Source organism: Medicago truncatula, chromosome 3 (genome assembly GCF_003473485.1).
Source record: "Medicago truncatula cultivar Jemalong A17 chromosome 3, MtrunA17r5.0-ANR, whole genome shotgun sequence".
Taxonomy (NCBI): Eukaryota; Viridiplantae; Streptophyta; class Magnoliopsida; order Fabales; family Fabaceae; genus Medicago; species Medicago truncatula.
The window spans coordinates 2,038,533-2,061,128 of NC_053044.1; the positions used below are offsets into that span (position 1 = coordinate 2,038,533).

At 36.0% G+C, this 22,596-nt stretch overlaps 1 protein-coding gene and 1 non-coding gene across 2 annotated transcripts; both read left to right on the forward strand.

The window, feature by feature from the left end:
- Positions 1–7,353: 7,353 nt before the first annotated feature.
- On the forward strand, positions 7,354–7,426 carry TRNAA-CGC (transfer RNA alanine (anticodon CGC)). The gene has a single exon. It is a non-coding gene; the product is annotated as a tRNA-Ala (tRNA).
- Positions 7,427–12,804: 5,378 nt separating this feature from the next.
- LOC120579299 (ATP-dependent RNA helicase glh-2-like) lies at positions 12,805–20,358 on the forward strand. Its single transcript, XM_039831202.1, has 9 exons — positions 12,805–12,890; positions 12,987–13,080; positions 13,174–13,363; positions 15,925–16,024; positions 16,478–16,571; positions 16,665–16,854; positions 19,416–19,515; positions 19,947–20,040; positions 20,134–20,358. Exons 1-9 carry the CDS (start codon positions 12,805–12,807, stop codon positions 20,356–20,358), a joined length of 1,173 nt encoding a protein of 390 aa, XP_039687136.1.
- The last annotated feature ends 2,238 nt before the right edge of the window (positions 20,359–22,596 follow it).

Sequence of the window (22,596 nt, forward strand, 5' to 3'; positions counted from 1 at the left end):
CATCATATTAAAAACGAAAATTACTAACCGTTCTATAATTTTATTTTATTAAAAAGCATATATTCAATGAACGAAAATTACTAACTGTTTTATAAGTAAACATGTCTTTCCTATCAGCACATTCTTCTATTTCCTCTCCCAGCAAATTACTAAATAATCATCCTATTTTATCTTCTTTTCACTTTCTTTTCTTTCTTCTATATTTTTGTCATCACCAAGCAAAGTATAAAGAAAATAGACACTAAGGAGGGAGTATTAAACTAGGATGTTAAGAGATTTTAAAATATTTTTTTATTATGAAAAAGTCTTGTGGTATTCAATCAAGACTATTTGTCATTTAAAAATAATCTTGTGATATTTAATCAAGACTCTTTGCCAAATGGTTCACCATCTCAAACCATTTGCTCCCATTTCGTTAAAGAAATACAATAAATATATTATTTGTATTTAAAGAGAAACTTTTCAATAATTAGTTACTATATTTTTCATGAAATGCAATTAAATGAAGTAAACTTTTGACCAATTAAATAAGGTCATTTTAAATAACTGATTGGATATTTTAAAAAAACAATAAAAATAACTCTTACAAACAACAAAGATGGTTAAAACCCAATTCATATAACACGATCATGATTCTGTTCAATGGACTGTAGTGAGTCAACGACGAAGGATAGCATGTTAATAAAGTAATCAGAGATTCAACACTAGGCAAATGAACAAGGATGATTTTTGTGCAGGTGGATTTGGAGATGCCAAAAATCACATTGGTGGCAAAAATTATGATATGGTTTCTAGGTTTTGAGAAGAAGGAAAGTGTTTCAAAGAGTATCACAAAATTATCACATAATTGAAAAAGCATTCGTGACTAGAAGTTTATATTTTTTTCTAATGTTCCATTTGAGATCAACACAAGGAGTTATGAGAGAGCTTTCAATCGTTAGGGATTATTTTAGGGCAAGCGCCACACACATAATACTTGATTTGAAACCTACAAGGTACAATATATAATATGCAAATGATGTCAATGGTGATAGTCAAATAAGAAAGACGACGACTAAAGTTCCAAATGATATGATAGAATTTTTCATTAAAGGAACATATCGAGTCAGGGACGAAGATGTTACATAGGTTGATGTTGTTAGGGACAAGGGGATTCTAATTTTGTAATTGATGATTCCTCATCATGTGATGTTTTTTTAGAGTTTTATAGTGTTTTCTTATTTATTTAGGATTTTTTTAGTTGATTTAGAGTGAGTTTCTCGTGGTTTAGAAAATGATTTGTAATATTTTGAGTCATTGTATTTCTCTTTCTACCTAACCAAACAACTCTATAAGTATATTATGTCTTTTTGGGTATAGATCAAGAAATTAAGCCGACGAAAGACATCTCATAGAAGTTAGATAAGCAACGAGATTAAGTACAATGAAGATTGTGAGGTTCAAACTGAAGGTGAGAAAAACACAAGAAGGGGGGTTGAATTGTGTTTTCTTTTTCTTTTTCTCCTAACTGAAAATGCAGTTCAGAAGCAGATAGAGTTCTACTTCTGAAGAGATATTCAGAACTAATTGCAGCGGATAAAACAGAGAGAGAAAGAAGAAAGACACAAACAATTTATACAGGTTCCTTTCACAAACCGGAAGTCAGTCATGTCCCCCTTGCACTTCCAAGGAGAGTTCACTATGTAATATCTGATTACAAATGCTCACTACTAAACTTAGTAAGAGACTTCAAATGCTCAAGCACAATTGCAAGAGACTTCCTATGCTCCTGAACACAATCAAGAGACTTCTATTGCTCAAGCACAACTGCAAGAGACTTCTCAATTCAAACAGAATTACAAAGAAAATTGTTTGAAGTTGAACACTTGATATACAATCAGTGGTGTTCACAATACAAATCAGATACAGACTCTAAAGACTCTAGAATTCCTAAGATATAAGCTTTGTTAAGAAATTCTAAGTGAACTTTGAAGTGGAGAACAATTTCAACAAAGTTTTGGCTTAGCTGATGCGTCGTATTGTTCTTATGAAACTCTGAGTCTGCACTCCTTTATATAGAGGTGTGAAAGAGACGTTGAAATGCCAGCACATTCAAAATAGAGTCGTTTGAAGCTTTTGATCAATCACCAATGATCCTTTGCCTGATATGGTTATTGTCCTATGAAGGATCAATTTCAAATGCGTTCCCAATGTGAATAAACATTGTTGCAGGCAGAGCTGTTATCCTTGTCTTGTAGCAGAGACAAAAACAGAGTAGTGGGGATAGTGGTTGTACACTTCGTACAAACGTACTATGTCAACGCTCTTTGAGGAATAAGCATCCAATGCCTTTCAAAATATTCATTGCTATACTTTTCCAGTCTTCTGCAATCTTAGACGAGTTTGAATCCTTGAAACAACTTTTGAAGTTTTAAGTTGCATCTCCTGATGAATTGTAGCTTCTGGTGATTCACAGCTTCTGATGAACTTGCTTCTGATGAACCTGCCTCTGATGAACTTGCTTCTGATGACGTCATCACTTCATGAGTGTAACGCCCACTTTCGTTTAATCGTTTATTTAATCGAGTTTAGGTGATTATATTATAATTATATAATATATGCATGATTTTGGTATGTTTTGATGATTTATGATGATTTGATTGATGACGTTATATGTTATGAGTTTTGGAGGATTTGATTATGATATGAGATTTATTTTATTGTTAAATAGAATAAAGATTTGAAAATAATATAAAATATTTAGTTGAGGGCTGTTTTGATATTTTAGATAGTGTTGGGGGAGAAAGTGAGATAAGATAAGTACTTTAAGAGGAGATATAAAAGGTTAGACCTAGTTTAGAAAAACATAAAGTACGTACGACTGTTTTTGGAGAAAAGGAAGAAAAAGCCAAGAGAAGAGGAACCTAGAGTGAGGGCTGCGATTTCTTCATACAAGGTAAGGGTGAGACTAATAATTCAATAATGTTATTTACTGTAATTCTGATGATTAGTTGACAAAGTTAGGATTGATTTAGAGAAGTTTTGGAATTAGGTCAAAACCCTAAAAAAATTGATGATCAAACGGTAAAACTTGTTAGATTGATGAAAGAACCGTCCTTTAACCTTAGAATATGTTTAGGATGAATTCTGGAATCAAAACCACGCTTTGAACCATGTTGTGTGATGGATTTTTGAGAAAAACCCTAGTCTGCCCGTGCTTCTGTTCATCGCTCGCCACGACGAGTGATGATCCTCGCCTCGCGAGTGATGAACTTCATCGCTCGCCACGCGAGCCCCCATTCCCTTCGCCTCGCGAGTTGTTTGGTGCAACTCGCCATGGCGAGCAACCCTTCCTCGCCTCGCGAGCTTAGGCAGAGTGCATGTCATATTTCGTGTTTCGACCTTTTTAGTTGAATCTTGTATGCCTTTGAGTACCTGAACATACCTAGCATTGATTAGGAATGAATGTAGGATCAGAGGGAACCCAGAACAACCTTAGTTTGGGAGTTGAGTGGTACTCGCCTCGCGAGTACAACCAGGATGAACTTGTTTATGTGTTTATGCGATCTGTGTCGCACTTGTTGATCAAGAGTGAACCCCTAACTGGTAATGAGACCTAGTGATGTCGTTTAATGCAGACTGTAGAGTTGTTTAAGTTATATTAATATTAATTGAATATGAACTATTGTATTGTATATTCATGCAAGATAAGAAGATGTGATAATGATACAAATTATGTGCTTTGATATAATGATATCATCTTGTTATGTGACCTGTTTATGCTGCTTCCGTTATTTAACTAAGTGCATAATTATATGATGAAGTTTAGCTCCAAATTATTGGATGCATGTTGATAAGTTGATTACGATGTTTTGTTCATATGTGTCCATGCATAGCATATCATTGAGCTTAGTCCTCACCACGAATATTAGGAGCTTTGTCCTCCGCACGTTTTATAGGAGCTTTGTCCTCCGCACGATTAAAAGTATATTAATACTTATGATGACGATTGGTACCACATGCATATAAGGAGTCTAGGAGCATTGTCACATTGTCATGATTAAGATGCCTTGTTGATAATGAATGAATATGTGATTACGTGATAAGTGTTTATTGATTATGTTACGTTGTTCATAATGAATTGGATACATGATTACGTGATAACTGTTTAGCATTTATGCAAAGTTAATAATGGAATGATTATGATGTTAATTTATGATTCGCAATTACATTGATTAATGTTATTTTATTATGAAATCTCACCCCTTCTGCTTGAAAATGTTGCCCTTCGTATGGGTAACTTGCAGGTGATCGTGCTTAGTGTGCAGTTGCCGTCGTGAGTGGCCTTGCCTTCACTGTGTCGTCTAGGTCGCTCTGATACGTAACGGGATGAGGTTTTATGCTATAACATGCTTCATTCTCTTACGTGAACTGTCATGAATATTTACTGTTTTGATTAACTCTTTTGAGATACTTGTTGGGCCTGCGTGCCAAAACGTTACATGAATTATGGTTAAGATTTTCCGCTGCAAATGTTTAAGATATTGGTTAAATTATTATTTAACTGTTGGATTACGTTATATGTGATATCCCGTTGTTTGATGTTTACTCTGATAAATGTTATGTTTTTAAAGAAATTTTAAATATTGGGAAAACGGGGTGTTACAATGAGCACTTTATATTCAGGAGCACTTCAAACTTCAGGAGCAGTTTTCTTCAGACGCTTTAAGCTTCCCTTTTTGTTGATGTACTTGCTCTTTATTTGTTCTTCCAAGACCAATTTAAGATGTCAAATTTTTGTCTATAGTCATGTACACTTGAACAAATATTAGCGTATCCAATTGACAATTTTTTAATACTTTGTTATCATCAAAACTCTTAAGGATTATTATTGCTAAACACGTTTTGTTCCAACACAAACAACTTGGGGGAATTATGTCCAATGTCCTAAGATACTGCAACATTTTGAAAGAGTAGTAATTTATCCATGGAAGACCATCTTGTTCTCTTAAAAGCTACCTTATTTTCACTTCTGTTTTTACTTTTTCTCTTTCTTCAAAGCTCCCTTACACATCATTTCTAAAATTAATTCTTCTTTTAAAAAAATTTATTGGGAGGGAGTGAGAATACTTATAGAATTAAATGGGTTAAGTAGGGTATAATTTGTTAACCTAATAAATAGTGAAGATTTTTTGTGCATAATATAAGTGTTTAATCAAGCGTTGTTGGGCAAGTAATGTTGGAGAATGAGACATGAGATAAGGCTTGTGGTTTAAAATTTTGGCAAAAAAATATATGGGTTGAAAAATGAAAGTCTGTGTGTGAGGATCTTATTAAGGACTTTGTGTGATGAAGAGATGCGGCACGGGTCTTGGTAGTTTTTTTTTTGTTTTCGCACTGGTTTGCGACCCATCAATGGTGGGCGACTAATCCAGCTCATGCGTAGAGGCATGCGTACTAACCAAGCGTTGTTTCTCCTGAAAATCGAATTCGTTATTCCCCAATAGTTAATTTTCTAATAACATTTCGAAGGTGGTCATAAATGGTTGAAATACATTGTTTTGGTTTAAATTATGATTTGATAAAGAATTGTTGAAAGATAGGTTAAGTAAGATTATAATTTGGCTTTAATAAAGACGAAATAATGGAAGGAATGCTAAAGTTTAGTGAGGTCGGTGGGGGATGAAGGGTGGAGGTGGAGAAGACATACTTTCAATAGGAGGAAGATTTTGTGATAAAGTGTCTGAATTGTCACAACACATCTTTGCGGGTTAATATGGGGTATTCTTGGTGATGGAATAAAATTCATAAGGATTCTATTAAGTAAAAAAGAGAAAAACTTATTTTACCATGAGAAATTATGATTGTTTTGTCGATTCCCCATTTTTCTCGAAGACCATTGAAAAACCAACTTTCAACTAAAGACAAATTGACTCGTCGTGGGATTACTCGGTTGAATTATGAACCTAAAGTATATAGATCAATAGGTGAATCCACTTGACGGACAAAACATTATTCAATTTGTGTTTAGACGAAAATTAAAATATCTTGACACTTAATTGATGAAAATTATTTTAAGGTAGGTAACGATGTATTTATTTTTATTCCAGTGAATAATATTATGATATTAATTATTTTCAATATGAGTTTCACCTAAAAAATGGATATGAATTCTGTTAAAAGTATTCTTTAACAAAACTAATAGGTTAATATTTATTATTCATTTATTATGATTAAAAGATTACTACATTAAAGGTAGTTTTCAAACCACTTCAAAGCGTGAATGTGTCTCAATGCGAGTGATTTGTAACTATTTTGTGGAGTATATGAAAAAGCATAAATATAAGACTTTGCCAACATGTTGAAGAAACAAGCAACCATATTATGGAGAGGGTTAACTGTCACCTTGAAGATTGGAAAGTGGACAATATAGTGAGATAGAGTGGTAATGACACTTCAGTCTTTACGATTTTGATATATAATGAAATGCTAAAAACATGTTTATCTAAAAAAAAATTAAACTAAGGGTTTCCGTGAAAAAGAGCTCATTCTAAGAACGTAATTGGGGAATATCGGATTCGATTTTCAAAGAAACAACGTTTGACCAGTTCGCATGCCTTTACACATGAGTCGAATTAATCGCCTATCAGTAGTGGGTCGAAAATCGATGCGAAAGAAAAAAAAACTACTACGGTAATAAATTCAAAAAGGTAATTAGTTGTCATTTTCCCAAATCTTTTACTCTCGAAAATAGCAGGCACATGTTTCTTTGGGTAGAAGGCACGTGTGTTTTTATGCATAATAAAACATGTTATAACAACTTATGAATGCTTGATTAGAATTTAGAAATGTCTCAACATGGCAGCTATTAGTTTTTAATCAACCTTTAGTGTAACTAACAAGCATTACCAAATTAGGGACAGGTGGTCACCAATTTTATTATTGGATGCGAATTAGATGGAAAAGTAATAATAAGAATGGGGTGGTCACAAGCTACCCTTACAATTAAGGATTCCAAGTGATTGGCAGCCATCCATATTGTGATTTCTCCTTAATTTTATAGTGTATGTTTGGTTTTATTTTTGAAAGAGATAAAATTGATTTAATGTGGGAAGAAGAATTGGTTTTAATATGTTTAAATGTTTTTAAATAGAATTGATATTTAAAGTGAAAGTTTAAAGGTTATTTTATTCTAAATTGATTTTTAATTCAAAATATATTGCCCGACTCACTTATACTTTAAAAATTCAATCATAAATTATTTTTCATTCAATATTACATATGCAGTTCATTGGAATCAATTTTAGTCACCTTCATGGTTGGTGTTATCTCTGTGAGAATAAAAGTAATTTTGAAAGAATAAATTCAATCTAAGGGGGTGTAGCTCATATGGTAGAGCGCTCGCTTCGCATGCGAGAGGCACGGGGTTCGATTCCCCGCACCTCCAATGAATTTTCATTTTACTTTTAAAATGTTGCAATTGTCCTCGAGTTTATCGATTTTCCATTTTAGCTTTTAGCTTTTTTTTAAGTATAAATTTGTTTTAAGGGTTAATTTTTTTTTATCCTTATAAACTTATCAACTTTTCATTTTAATCCCTCTAAAAAATTTCTTCAACTTATAGTCCATATAAAATTTTCATCCACTACTTTTAGTCCCAATTTTTAAGTCATTTTTTGCATTTTTTATAATGAAATTATTTAGAAATGTGTAGAATATTGTAAAATTCACTCCAAAAAAAATAAAATATGATTTCTACATATTAGTTTACTTTAAAGTAGGGGCCAAAAGTGAAGATGAAATACTTTTGGAGGACTAAAAGTTGAAGAATTTTTTTGAGGGATTAAAACGAAAAGTTGACATATTTATATGGACCAAAAATAAATTTCTCTCGGAGTCTAAACTTTGAGTTTTCCACTTATTCACCTTAAGGCTTTGTTTGGATGAAAATAGAAAGTGAAAGGAAAAAAAGTACAAGGAAAGAATGTTAGGGGGAAGAATGTAAGGGCTTGTTTGTTTCTTATGAAAGTAGAAGGAAAAAATAGGTAAAGATGGAAAGTAGTAGGATTTATAATCCTTCCTTCGTTTGGAGCAACCTTAAAATGGGGAGAATGGATTCTGTCAGCTGGGTCCCACAACAAAATTGTTTCTGCGTTGTGGTGGACGGAAAGCATAGAGAAGCCACTGTTTTAATTGAAATTATGTAAAAGCCCTCAATCTTTTGTACTCGAAAGTTGAGAACAAAATTTTATATTTCTTTTTGGCTATCTATAATTATTGCTTCCGTCAACCAGTCACTTCGATCTACCATTTTTTATGCTAATTTATACTATAAATTATATGATATATTTATAATTACTTGTTTTTGAGAATGTTACTTATTTATATCTATAAATTATATAAATAAATACTTAAAATATTATGTCTATTATGTAGGGATATTTATGTCAATTTACTAACAATATAACTATCTTTTCTTTCACTTTCTTCATACTATCTTTCAAACCAAACAACTAAATAATCATCTCATTTTCCATTCACTTTCTACTCATTTTCATTCCTTCAACAATCTTTCCTTTTACTATCTTTCCTTTCACTTTCTTTGATCATCCAAACAGAGCCTAAGTGAAAAGGAAGTGAAAAGAAAGATGATTATTTAGTTGTTTGGTAGAAGTTAAAGTAAAAGGAAAGAAAGAGACATGTTTAATAAAAGGACTAAAATATCCCTAGATAAAACTACACAACTTAAGATATTTTTAAAGAACTTAAACGTAAGAATTTTATTTCCATTATTTCTATTCTAATATAGTTTAATGTCCACGTTAAAATGCATTTTCAATTTTTTTTTATAATCATGGATTTGCATTATAGAGAGCCAAAAAAAAAAAAAAGGATTATATTGCTTTTCAACTTTGATGTACAAGAGATTGAGGGCGTTTATGTAATTCCATGCTTCCGTCCACCACAACGCAGAAACAATTTGGTTGTGGGACCCAACTGTCAAAATCCATTCTACCCTTTTAAGGTTACTCCAAACGAAGGAAGGATTTAAAAGAATCCTACTTCTTTCTATCCTTACTTAATCTTTCCTCATACTTTCATGGGAAACAAACAGTCCTTAAATGTTAAATCTTTAGCCGCAAGATTACTTGGCAAAAAAATACGACATATATTTAAGCATTTTATTAATATTAGCATTTGTATAGAGAACACAATAAGTTATCTTTTACCATATTTATTTAGAAAATACTCCATTTGTCCCGTTATGAGAAGGGATGACAAATGGACCCAAGTCCAATAGACACATAAAAAATGCTCATGTTCGATGGGTAAATAATCACATTGTTGGATTTGAATAATTACTGGTAAAATTGAACGAGTTTGGGTGCAGGTAAAGACACTATACTATCTAGCCCGTCCCACAGCCTATACATTATATGCACTGCAACTATAATATAATTTTATATAATATTAAAATTAGTTAATTAATTATAAGCTTTTTATATTTATTGTAATATGCACTTTTTTTTTTCTTTTTTTTTTTTAACTAGAAGAGAGGCAGGGTGCCACTCCTCAAAATATATTAGCCAAAAAAAGATAGATACAAAAAGAGAGAAGGGGGACTATACCAAAACCTTCTCAAGAGTGATTAAACCTAAAATTAGGCCAACCTAGCCTATTTTTAATATAATCACTCCTTACTTATGTAGGTAAAGAGTAATAATAAACAAAAACATCCAAAGTTAAATCAATGTTGGCAAGGGCATCCAAAGTTAAACCAATGCACTTGTTTTTATATATTAGATGTTTTTTACTTTGGGTAAATACTATGACGTGTAATGTTTTATATGTTGATTTAAAAAAATATATATATCATATTTTGATTATGATGTGATAATTTTTTATTGTTTATTATTTTTTTGTTGTTAAAGTACATATAATAGGCGGAAATAGGAGCCTTAGGTGTCAAATGTAACGCCCCATTTTTATTTAATTATTTTTAGTTGATTTAAAGTCTTTTACATGATTTTTTAAATGATTTACGTTGATTTTGTGGTGTGGTATATTTTATTAAATGACTATTTTATTATTTAAATAGAATAAGTGAGAAATAAGATTTAATTGGAGTTTGGGGGTTATACGAGAATTAAGTAAACTTAGGGGGAGTAAAGTGAATATTGGGAGATTATATTTATTAAAGAATTAGAAAATAGAAGTGGGGGGAAGCAGTTTTTACGTACAACAGAGAAAGGGGAGAAAAGTCAAGAAAAGGGAAGAGAACCAGGAAGGGCTGCGATTTCGATTATCTAAGGTAAGGGTGAGGCTAACTTACATTAATTTTAGTGTATATGATTCTGATTATGTTTTAACAAAAGTTATGAATAAATTTTGAGAATTGGGAATTAGGGTTATGATGAGAATTGATGATTAAATGATGGAATTAGGGTGAATTGATGTAGAAATGATGAACAGACCTTAAATGTTTCATATATTGATGTTTAGAATCAGTTTTAAGGTTAGAACAATGGGTTTGGGTGAATTTTTGAGAAAAACTGTAACCTGGCCGTACTGTTATTCATCGCTCGCCTCCCGAGTGATGATTCTCGCCATAGCGAGTGATGAAGATCATCGCTCGCCTCGCGAGCAGGAGTTATTCGCCTCGCGAGTTGCACTTCGCAGCTCGCCATAGCGAGCAAGTTTACTCGCCGTGGCGAGTGTGGGCAGAGAGCTTGCAAGATTCCGTGTTTTTGAGCTGTGAGTTTAACCTTAGGTGTTTGTGAGGGCCTGAACATGTACCTTAATGATTAGGCAAAGTTTTAGAATGAGTTTGAACTCGGAATAGGGTCGGAATGGATTCTAGAGTGTTTTACCCTAACTCGCCGTGGCGAGTAGAGGCTCTCGCCTCGCGAGCTAGTGCTTGACAGACTGCGTTGTTTAGGATTTCATGTGACTTTGTCGCACGAGAGGCTGTGAGTTGAACCTTGAGATAGCAATGAAAGATGTATAGGATTTAAATAATGAACTGTGAAGCTGGATAGGGCAAATTGAGGTTATTAATGTGATAAAAATTGTATAAGTAATACTTGGATTATGTGAAAATGCTAGACATCGTTGGATTGTATAAGATATTGTTATATCATGCTGTTGTATACTGTTGTGTTGCTGTTGATTGATTATGATTGTTAATGATCGCTGGTTTATACTTAACTGCATTCAATTAGAATGTACAATGTGTTGGTTCGAGTTGTAAGTGGCGAGTTGTCGTTCTAAGTAACGGAGTCGTAGGTTGTTGATGTTGATCAAGTTGGGGAGTGAGTCATAGTTATTATGCACGGTCGTGGTTGTTGCCTATGTTGTCGTTGTCGTAGTTGAGTTGTATGCTGATATACACAAGTTGAGTCCTTCATGATTAGGAATCTGTTGAGGGCTTAAGCCCTGGAATGCTATGTCATTCAACTGTTGAGGGCTTATGCCCTGGAATGCTTTGTCATTCAACTGTTGAGGGCTTATGCCCTGAAATGCTTTGTCATTCAAACTGTTGAGGGCTCATGCCCTGGAATGCCTTGTCATTCAAATTGTTGGGGGCTTATGCCCCGGAATGCTTAGTCATTCAACCCGTTGAAATTAGTACCACGTTGTTGTTGTTGTAGATGTTGTTGAGAGAGTTGTTGTGGTTGATGTTGTTGAGTGTTGTTGAATGAGCTGTTGTAGTCGTTGATAAATACTAATGTGTCGTTGTTGTTGATTGGATTAGTAAGTGTTATTAAAATTGAAGAAGTATGAATATTATCATTGGGTATATGTTGTTAATTATGTTATTTAATTAAGTTGATGATTTATATATATATATATATATCTATTATTATTGTTTGTGAATCTCACCCCTTCTGCTTGGAATTGTTGCCCCTCGTATGGGTAACTTGCAGGTATTGAAGAATATTAGAAGTGGTGGCTCAAGTGTCTTAGGGCTCTGATACGTAACGGGATGGGATATCGTTGTCATGTTTTCATTCCTTATGTATCATTATGAACCTGTTGATATTGATTTTAATCATTAAAGATATTTTGTTGAGGCCAAGTGCCAAGGATTTATTTGAAGGATGTTTAATGTTGAAAATTATTCCCGCTGCGATGAATTGATATGTTTTAATGAACTATTATTTAATGAATAGCATTTTATCCTATTCAAGAATTTTTGAAAAGCAGTGTAACACTCCGTTGTTGATTTAACTCTGATTTTACTTATTAATATAACTGTTGGGAAGTCGGGGTGTTACAATTGGTATCAGAGCAGGTTGGTCCGTCCGGCCACGTAGTAGAGTCGTGTTGAGCCACGTAGTGTAGTGTGTCGACTTTAATCTGTATTTTGTTGTTCTGATTGTTGTTTGTGGTGTAGAGTTTTAAAATGGCTGGGAGAAATGATGCTGCTATTGCTGCTGCGCTTGAGGCTGTAGCTCAAGCTGTAGGACAACACCCACAAGCTGGTGCTGGTAACGATGGAGTAAGAATGTTGAAAACTTTTTTGAGAAATCATCCACCAACATTCAAAGGAAGGTATGACCCTGACGGAGCCCAGAAGTGGCTCAAGGAAGTTGAAAGAATTTTTAGAGTTATGCAGTGTTTAGAGGTGCAGAAGGTGCGGTTTGGTACGCACATGTTAGCTGAAGAGGCAGATGATTGGTGGGTAAGTCTTTTACCTGTGCTTGAACAAGATGGTGCTGTGGTGACCTGGGCTGTGTTCAGGAGAGAATTCCTGAATAGGTATTTTCCGGAGGATGTCCGAGGGAAAAAGGAAATTGAATTTCTAGAGCTGAAACAGGGGATATGTCAGTTACGGAGTATGTTGCTAAGTTTGTGGAACTTGCTAAGTTCTACCCTCATTACAGTGCAGAGACAGCGGAGTTCTCCAAGTGCATTAAGTTTGAGAATGGGTTGAGAGCTGACATTAAGAGAGCTATTGGGTATCAGCAGATCAGAGTCTTTTCCGAGTTGGTGAATAGCTGCAGGATATATGAGGAGGATACCAAAGCTCACTATAAGATTAGAAATGAGCGGAGGAACAAGGGTCAACAAGGTCGTCCGAAACCCTACAGTGCTCCTGTAAACCAAGGGGAACAGAGATTGACTGATGAGAGGAGACCTAAGAGGAGAGATGATCCTGCTGAGATTGTTTGCTACAAGTGTGGTGAGAAGGGCCACAAGAGTAATGTTTGCAATGGTGAGGAGAAGAAGTGCTTCCGATGTGGGAAGAAAGGGCATACAATAGCTGAATGCAAGCGTGGTGATATTGTTTGTTTCAATTGTGATGAGGAAGGTCATCTTAGTTCGCAGTGCAAGAAGCCTAAGAAGGGTCAGGCGAGTGGAAGAGTGTTTGCTTTAGCTGGTACTCAGACAGCGAATGAGGATCGTCTGATCTGAGGTATATTTTCGAGGACGAAAATTCTTCAAGTTGGGGAGAGTTGTAACGCCCCATTTTTATTTAATTATTTTTAGTTGATTTAAAGTCTTTTACATGATTTTTTAAATGATTTACGTTGATTTTGTGGTGTGGTATATTTTATTAAATGACTATTTTATTATTTAAATAGAATAAGTGAGAAATAGGATTTAATTGGAGTTTGGGGGTTATACGAGAATTAAGTAAACTTAGGGGGAGTAAAGTGAATATTGGGAGATTATATTTATTAAAGAATTAGAAAATAGAAGTGGGGGGAAGCAGTTTTTACGTACAACAGAGAAAGGGGAGAAAAGTCAAGAAAAGGGAAGAGAACCAGGAAGGGCTGCGATTTCGATTATCTAAGGTAAGGGTGAGGCTAACTTACATTAATTTTAGTGTATATGATTCTGATTATGTTTTAACAAAAGTTATGAATAAATTTTGAGAATTGGGAATTAGGGTTATGATGAGAATTGATGATTAAATGATGGAATTAGGGTGAATTGATGTAGAAATGATGAACAGACCTTAAATGTTTCATATATTGATGTTTAGAATCAGTTTTAAGGTTAGAACAATGGGTTTGGGTGAATTTTTGAGAAAAACTGTAACCTGGCCGTACTGTTATTCATCGCTCGCCTCCCGAGTGATGATTCTCGCCATAGCGAGTGATGAAGATCATCGCTCGCCTCGCGAGCAGGAGTTATTCGCCTCGCGAGTTGCACTTCGCAGCTCGCCATAGCGAGCAAGTTTACTCGCCGTGGCGAGTGTGGGCAGAGAGCTTGCAAGATTCCGTGTTTTTGAGCTGTGAGTTTAACCTTAGGTGTTTGTGAGGGCCTGAACATGTACCTTAATGATTAGGCAAAGTTTTAGAATGAGTTTGAACTCGGAATAGGGTCGGAATGGATTCTAGAGTGTTTTACCCTAACTCGCCGTGGCGAGTAGAGGCTCTCGCCTCGCGAGCTAGTGCTTGACAGACTGCGTTGTTTAGGATTTCATGTGACTTTGTCGCACGAGAGGCTGTGAGTTGAACCTTGAGATAGCAATGAAAGATGTATAGGATTTAAATAATGAACTGTGAAGCTGGATAGGGCAAATTGAGGTTATTAATGTGATAAAAATTGTATAAGTAATACTTGGATTATGTGAAAATGCTAGACATCGTTGGATTGTATAAGATATTGTTATATCATGCTGTTGTATACTGTTGTGTTGCTGTTGATTGATTATGATTGTTAATGATCGCTGGTTTATACTTAACTGCATTCAATTAGAATGTACAATGTGTTGGTTCGAGTTGTAAGTGGCGAGTTGTCGTTCTAAGTAACGGAGTCATAGGTTGTTGATGTTGATCAAGTTGGGGAGTGAGTCATAGTTATTATGCACGGTCGTGGTTGTTGCCTATGTTGTCGTTGTCGTAGTTGAGTTGTATGCTGATATACACAAGTTGAGTCCTTCATGATTAGGAATCTGTTGAGGGCTTAAGCCCTGGAATGCTATGTCATTCAACTGTTGAGGGCTTATGCCCTGGAATGCTTTGTCATTCAACTGTTGAGGGCTTATGCCCTGGAATGCTTTGTCATTCAAACTGTTGAGGGCTCATGCCCTGGAATGCCTTGTCATTCAAATTGTTGGGGGCTTATGCCCCGGAATGCTTAGTCATTCAACCCGTTGAAATTAGTACCACGTTGTTGTTGTTGTAGATGTTGTTGAGAGAGTTGTTGTGGTTGATGTTGTTGAGTGTTGTTGAATGAGCTGTTGTAGTCGTTGATAAATACTAATGTGTCGTTGTTGTTGATTGGATTAGTAAGTGTTATTAAAATTGAAGAAGTATGAATATTATCATTGGGTATATGTTGTTAATTATGTTATTTAATTAAGTTGATGATTTATATATATATATATATATCTATTATTATTGTTTGTGAATCTCACCCCTTCTGCTTGGAATTGTTGCCCCTCGTATGGGTAACTTGCAGGTATTGAAGAATATTAGAAGTGGTGGCTCAAGTGTCTTAGGGCTCTGATACGTAACGGGATGGGATATCGTTGTCATGTTTTCATTCCTTATGTATCATTATGAACCTGTTGATATTGATTTTAATCATTAAAGATATTTTGTTGAGGCCAAGTGCCAAGGATTTATTTGAAGGATGTTTAATGTTGAAAATTATTCCCGCTGCGATGAATTGATATGTTTTAATGAACTATTATTTAATGAATAGCATTTTATCCTATTCAAGAATTTTTGAAAAGCAGTGTAACACTCCGTTGTTGATTTAACTCTGATTTTACTTATTAATATAACTGTTGGGAAGTCGGGGTGTTACAATTGGTATCAGAGCAGGTTGGTCCGTCCGGCCACGTAGTAGAGTCGTGTTGAGCCACGTAGTGTAGTGTGTCGACTTTAATCTGTATTTTGTTGTTCTGATTGTTGTTTGTGGTGTAGAGTTTTAAAATGGCTGGGAGAAATGATGCTGCTATTGCTGCTGCGCTTGAGGCTGTAGCTCAAGCTGTAGGACAACACCCACAAGCTGGTGCTGGTAACGATGGAGTAAGAATGTTGAAAACTTTTTTGAGAAATCATCCACCAACATTCAAAGGAAGGTATGACCCTGACGGAGCCCAGAAGTGGCTCAAGGAAGTTGAAAGAATTTTTAGAGTTATGCAGTGTTCAGAGGTGCAGAAGGTGCGGTTTGGTACGCACATGTTAGCTGAAGAGGCAGATGATTGGTGGGTAAGTCTTTTACCTGTGCTTGAACAAGATGGTGTTGTGGTGACCTGGGCTGTGTTCAGGAGAGAATTCCTGAATAGGTATTTTCCGGAGGATGTCCGAGGGAAAAAGGAAATTGAATTTCTAGAGCTGAAACAGGGGGATATGTCAGTTACGGAGTATGCTGCTAAGTTTGTGGAACTTGCTAAGTTCTACCCTCATTACAGTGCAGAGACAGCGGAGTTCTCCAAGTGCATTAAGTTTGAGAATGGGTTGAGAGCTGACATTAAGAGAGCTATTGGGTATCAGCAGATCAGAGTCTTTTCCGAGTTGGTGAATAGCTGCAGGATATATGAGGAGGATACCAAAGCTCACTATAAGATTAGAAATGAGCGGAGGAACAAGGGTCAACAAGGTCGTCCGAAACCCTACAGTGCTCCTGTAAACCAAGGGGAACAGAGATTGACTGATGAGAGGAGACCTAAGAGGAGAGATGATCCTGCTGAGATTGTTTGCTACAAGTGTGGTGAGAAGGGCCACAAGAGTAATGTTTGCAATGGTGAGGAGAAGAAGTGCTTCCGATGTGGGAAGAAAGGGCATACAATAGCTGAATGCAAGCGTGGTGATATTGTTTGTTTCAATTGTGATGAGGAAGGTCATCTTAGTTCGCAGTGCAAGAAGCCTAAGAAGGGTCAGGCGAGTGGAAGAGTGTTTGCTTTAGCTGGTACTCAGACAGCGAATGAGGATCGTCTGATCTGAGGTATATTTTCGAGGACGAAAATTCTTCAAGTTGGGGAGAGTTGTAACGCCCCATTTTTATTTAATTATTTTTAGTTGATTTAAAGTCTTTTACATGATTTTTTAAATGATTTACGTTGATTTTGTGGTGTGGTATATTTTATTAAATGACTATTTTATTATTTAAATAGAATAAGTGAGAAATAGGATTTAATTGGAGTTTGGGGGTTATACGAGAATTAAGTAAACTTAGGGGGAGTAAAGTGAATATTGGGAGATTATATTTATTAAAGAATTAGAAAATAGAAGTGGGGGGAAGCAGTTTTTACGTACAACAGAGAAAGGGGAGAAAAGTCAAGAAAAGGGAAGAGAACCAGGAAGGGCTGCGATTTCGATTATCTAAGGTAAGGGTGAGGCTAACTTACATTAATTTTAGTGTATATGATTCTGATTATGTTTTAACAAAAGTTATGAATAAATTTTGAGAATTGGGAATTAGGGTTATGATGAGAATTGATGATTAAATGATGGAATTAGGGTGAATTGATGTAGAAATGATGAACAGACCTTAAATGTTTCATATATTGATGTTTAGAATCAGTTTTAAGGTTAGAACAATGGGTTTGGGTGAATTTTTGAGAAAAACTGTAACCTGGCCGTACTGTTATTCATCGCTCGTCTCCCGAGTGATGATTCTCGCCATAGCGAGTGATGAAGATCATCGCTCGCCTCGCGAGCAGGAGTTATTCGCCTCGCGAGTTGCACTTCGCAGCTCGCCATAGCGAGCAAGTTTACTCGCCGTGGCGAGTGTGGGCAGAGAGCTTGCAAGATTCCGTGTTTTTGAGCTGTGAGTTTAACCTTAGGTGTTTGTGAGGGCCTGAACATGTACCTTAATGATTAGGCAAAGTTTTAGAATGAGTTTGAACTCGGAATAGGGTCGGAATGGATTCTAGAGTGTTTTACCCTAACTCGCCGTGGCGAGTAGAGGCTCTCGCCTCGCGAGCTAGTGCTTGACAGACTGCGTTGTTTAGGATTTCATGTGACTTTGTCGCACGAGAGGCTGTGAGTTGAACCTTGAGATAGCAATGAAAGATGTATAGGATTTAAATAATGAACTGTGAAGCTGGATAGGGCAAATTGAGGTTATTAATGTGATAAAAATTGTATAAGTAATACTTGGATTATGTGAAAATGCTAGACATCGTTGGATTGTATAAGATATTGTTATATCATGCTGTTGTATACTGTTGTGTTGCTGTTGATTGATTATGATTGTTAATGATCGCTGGTTTATACTTAACTGCATTCAATTAGAATGTACAATGTGTTGGTTCGAGTTGTAAGTGGCGAGTTGTCGTTCTAAGTAACGGAGTCATAGGTTGTTGATGTTGATCAAGTTGGGGAGTGAGTCATAGTTATTATGCACGGTCGTGGTTGTTGCCTATGTTGTCGTTGTCGTAGTTGAGTTGTATGCTGATATACACAAGTTGAGTCCTTCATGATTAGGAATCTGTTGAGGGCTTAAGCCCTGGAATGCTATGTCATTCAACTGTTGAGGGCTTATGCCCTGGAATGCTTTGTCATTCAACTGTTGAGGGCTTATGCCCTGGAATGCTTTGTCATTCAAACTGTTGAGGGCTCATGCCCTGGAATGCCTTGTCATTCAAATTGTTGGGGGCTTATGCCCCGGAATGCTTAGTCATTCAACCCGTTGAAATTAGTACCACGTTGTTGTTGTTGTAGATGTTGTTGAGAGAGTTGTTGTGGTTGATGTTGTTGAGTGTTGTTGAATGAGCTGTTGTAGTCGTTGATAAATACTAATGTGTCGTTGTTGTTGATTGGATTAGTAAGTGTTATTAAAATTGAAGAAGTATGAATATTATCATTGGGTATATGTTGTTAATTATGTTATTTAATTAAGTTGATGATTTATATATATATATATATATCTATTATTATTGTTTGTGAATCTCACCCCTTCTGCTTGGAATTGTTGCCCCTCGTATGGGTAACTTGCAGGTATTGAAGAATATTAGAAGTGGTGGCTCAAGTGTCTTAGGGCTCTGATACGTAACGGGATGGGATATCGTTGTCATGTTTTCATTCCTTATGTATCATTATGAACCTGTTGATATTGATTTTAATCATTAAAGATATTTTGTTGAGGCCAAGTGCCAAGGATTTATTTGAAGGATGTTTAATGTTGAAAATTATTCCCGCTGCGATGAATTGATATGTTTTAATGAACTATTATTTAATGAATAGCATTTTATCCTATTCAAGAATTTTTGAAAAGCAGTGTAACACTCCGTTGTTGATTTAACTCTGATTTTACTTATTAATATAACTGTTGGGAAGTCGGGGTGTTACAATTGGTATCAGAGCAGGTTGGTCCGTCCGGCCACGTAGTAGAGTCGTGTTGAGCCACGTAGTGTAGTGTGTCGACTTTAATCTGTATTTTGTTGTTCTGATTGTTGTTTGTGGTGTAGAGTTTTAAAATGGCTGGGAGAAATGATGCTGCTATTGCTGCTGCGCTTGAGGCTGTAGCTCAAGCTGTAGGACAACACCCACAAGCTGGTGCTGGTAACGATGGAGTAAGAATGTTGAAAACTTTTTTGAGAAATCATCCACCAACATTCAAAGGAAGGTATGACCCTGACGGAGCCCAGAAGTGGCTCAAGGAAGTTGAAAGAATTTTTAGAGTTATGCAGTGTTCAGAGGTGCAGAAGGTGCGGTTTGGTACGCACATGTTAGCTGAAGAGGCAGATGATTGGTGGGTAAGTCTTTTACCTGTGCTTGAACAAGATGGTGCTGTGGTGACCTGGGCTGTGTTCAGGAGAGAATTCCTGAATAGGTATTTTCCGGAGGATGTCCGAGGGAAAAAGGAAATTGAATTTCTAGAGCTGAAACAGGGGGATATGTCAGTTACGGAGTATGCTGCTAAGTTTGTGGAACTTGCTAAGTTCTACCCTCATTACAGTGCAGAGACAGCGGAGTTCTCCAAGTGCATTAAGTTTGAGAATGGGTTGAGAGCTGACATTAAGAGAGAGTCTTTTCCGAGTTGGTGAATAGCTGCAGGATATATGAGGAGGATACCAAAGCTCACTATAAGATTAGAAATGAGCGGAGGAACAAGGGTCAACAAGGTCGTCCGAAACCCTACAGTGCTCCTGTAAACCAAGGGGAACAGAGATTGACTGATGAGAGGAGACCTAAGAGGAGAGATGATCCTGCTGAGATTGTTTGCTACAAGTGTGGTGAGAAGGGCCACAAGAGTAATGTTTGCAATGGTGAGGAGAAGAAGTGCTTCCGATGTGGGAAGAAAGGGCATACAATAGCTGAATGCAAGCGTGGTGATATTGTTTGTTTCAATTGTGATGAGGAAGGTCATCTTAGTTCGCAGTGCAAGAAGCCTAAGAAGGGTCAGGCGAGTGGAAGAGTGTTTGCTTTAGCTGGTACTCAGACAGCGAATGAGGATCGTCTGATCTGAGGTATATTTTCGAGGACGAAAATTCTTCAAGTTGGGGAGAGTTGTAACGCCCCATTTTTATTTAATTATTTTTAGTTGATTTAAAGTCTTTTACATGATTTTTTAAATGATTTACGTTGATTTTGTGGTGTGGTATATTTTATTAAATGACTATTTTATTATTTAAATAGAATAAGTGAGAAATAGGATTTAATTGGAGTTTGGGGGTTATACGAGAATTAAGTAAACTTAGGGGGAGTAAAGTGAATATTGGGAGATTATATTTATTAAAGAATTAGAAAATAGAAGTGGGGGGAAGCAGTTTTTACGTACAACAGAGAAAGGGGAGAAAAGTCAAGAAAAGGGAAGAGAACCAGGAAGGGCTGCGATTTCGATTATCTAAGGTAAGGGTGAGGCTAACTTACATTAATTTTAGTGTATATGATTCTGATTATGTTTTAACAAAAGTTATGAATAAATTTTGAGAATTGGGAATTAGGGTTATGATGAGAATTGATGATTAAATGATGGAATTAGGGTGAATTGATGTAGAAATGATGAACAGACCTTAAATGTTTCATATATTGATGTTTAGAATCAGTTTTAAGGTTAGAACAATGGGTTTGGGTGAATTTTTGAGAAAAACTGTAACCTGGCCGTACTGTTATTCATCGCTCGTCTCCCGAGTGATGATCCTCGCCATAGCGAGTGATGAAGATCATCGCTCGCCTCGCGAGCAGGAGTTATTTGCCTCGCGAGTTGCACTTCGCAGCTCGCCATAGCGAGCAAGTTTACTCGCCGTGGCAAGTGTGGGCAGAGAGCTTGCAAGATTCCGTGTTTTTGAGCTGTGAGTTTAACCTTAGGTGTTTGTGAGGGCCTGAACATGTTCCTTAATGATTAGGCAAAGTTTTAGAATGAGTTTGAACTCGGAATAGGGTCGGAATGGATTCTAGAGTGTTTTACCCTAACTCGCCGTGGCGAGTAGAGGCTCTCGCTTCGCGAGCTAGTGCTTGACAGACTGCGTTGTTTAGGATTTCATGTGACTTTGTCGCACGAGAGGCTGTGAGTTGAACCTTGAGATAGCAATGAAAGATGTATAGGATTTAAATAATGAACTGTGAAGCTGGATAGGGCAAATTGAGGTTATTAATGTGATAAAAATTGTATAAGTAATACTTGGATTATGTGAAAATGCTAGACATCGTTGGATTGTATAAGATATTGTTATATCATGCTGTTGTATACTGTTGTGTTGCTGTTGATTGATTATGATTGTTAATGATCGCTGGTTTATACTTAACCGCATTCAATTAGAATGTACAATGTGTTGGTTCGAGTTGTAAGTGGCGAGTTGTCGTTCTAAGTAACGGAGTCATAGGTTGTTGATGTTGATCAAGTTGGGGAGTGAGTCATAGTTATTATGCACGGTCGTGGTTGTTGCCTATGTTGTCGTTGTCGTAGTTGAGTTGTATGCTGATATACACAAGTTGAGTCCTTCATGATTAGGAATCTGTTGAGGGCTTAAGCCCTGGAATGCTATGTCATTCAACTGTTGAGGGCTTATGCCCTGGAATGCTTTGTCATTCAACTGTTGAGGGCTTATGCCCTGGAATGCTTTGTCATTCAAACTGTTGAGGGCTCATGCCCTGGAATGCCTTGTCATTCAAATTGTTGGGGGCTTATGCCCCGGAATGCTTAGTCATTCAACCCGTTGAAATTAGTACCACGTTGTTGTTGTTGTAGATGTTGTTGAGAGAGTTGTTGTGGTTGATGTTGTTGAGTGTTGTTGAATGAGCTGTTGTAGTCGTTGATAAATACTAATGTGTCGTTGTTGTTGATTGGATTAGTAAGTGTTATTAAAATTGAAGAAGTATGAATATTATCATTGGGTATATGTTGTTAATTATGTTATTTAATTAAGTTGATGATTTATATATATATATATATCTATTATTATTGTTTGTGAATCTCACCCCTTCTGCTTGGAATTGTTGCCCCTCGTATGGGTAACTTGCAGGTATTGAAGAATATTAGAAGTGGTGGCTCAAGTGTCTTAGGGCTCTGATACGTAACGGGATGGGATATCGTTGTCATGTTTTCATTCCTTATGTATCATTATGAACCTGTTGATATTGATTTTAATCATTAAAGATATTTTGTTGAGGCCAAGTGCCAAGGATTTATTTGAAGGATGTTTAATGTTGAAAATTATTCCCGCTGCGATGAATTGATATGTTTTAATGAACTATTATTTAATGA

What these genes read in the sequence shown, in the direction of transcription:
- LOC120579299 (XM_039831202.1), top strand. Translation starts at nt 12,805, where the DNA reads ATGTCAGTTACGGAGTATGTTGCTAAGTTTGTGGAACTTGCTAAGTTC. An exon ending in AAGAGTGTTTGCTTTAGCTG is followed by an intron (nt 16,855 to 19,415) that starts GTACTCAGACAG and finishes TTGAGGCTGTAG; the next exon opens with CTCAAGCTGTAGGACAACAC. An exon ending in CGAAACCCTACAGTGCTCCT is followed by an intron (nt 20,041 to 20,133) that starts GTAAACCAAGGG and finishes TGTGGTGAGAAG; the next exon opens with GGCCACAAGAGTAATGTTTG.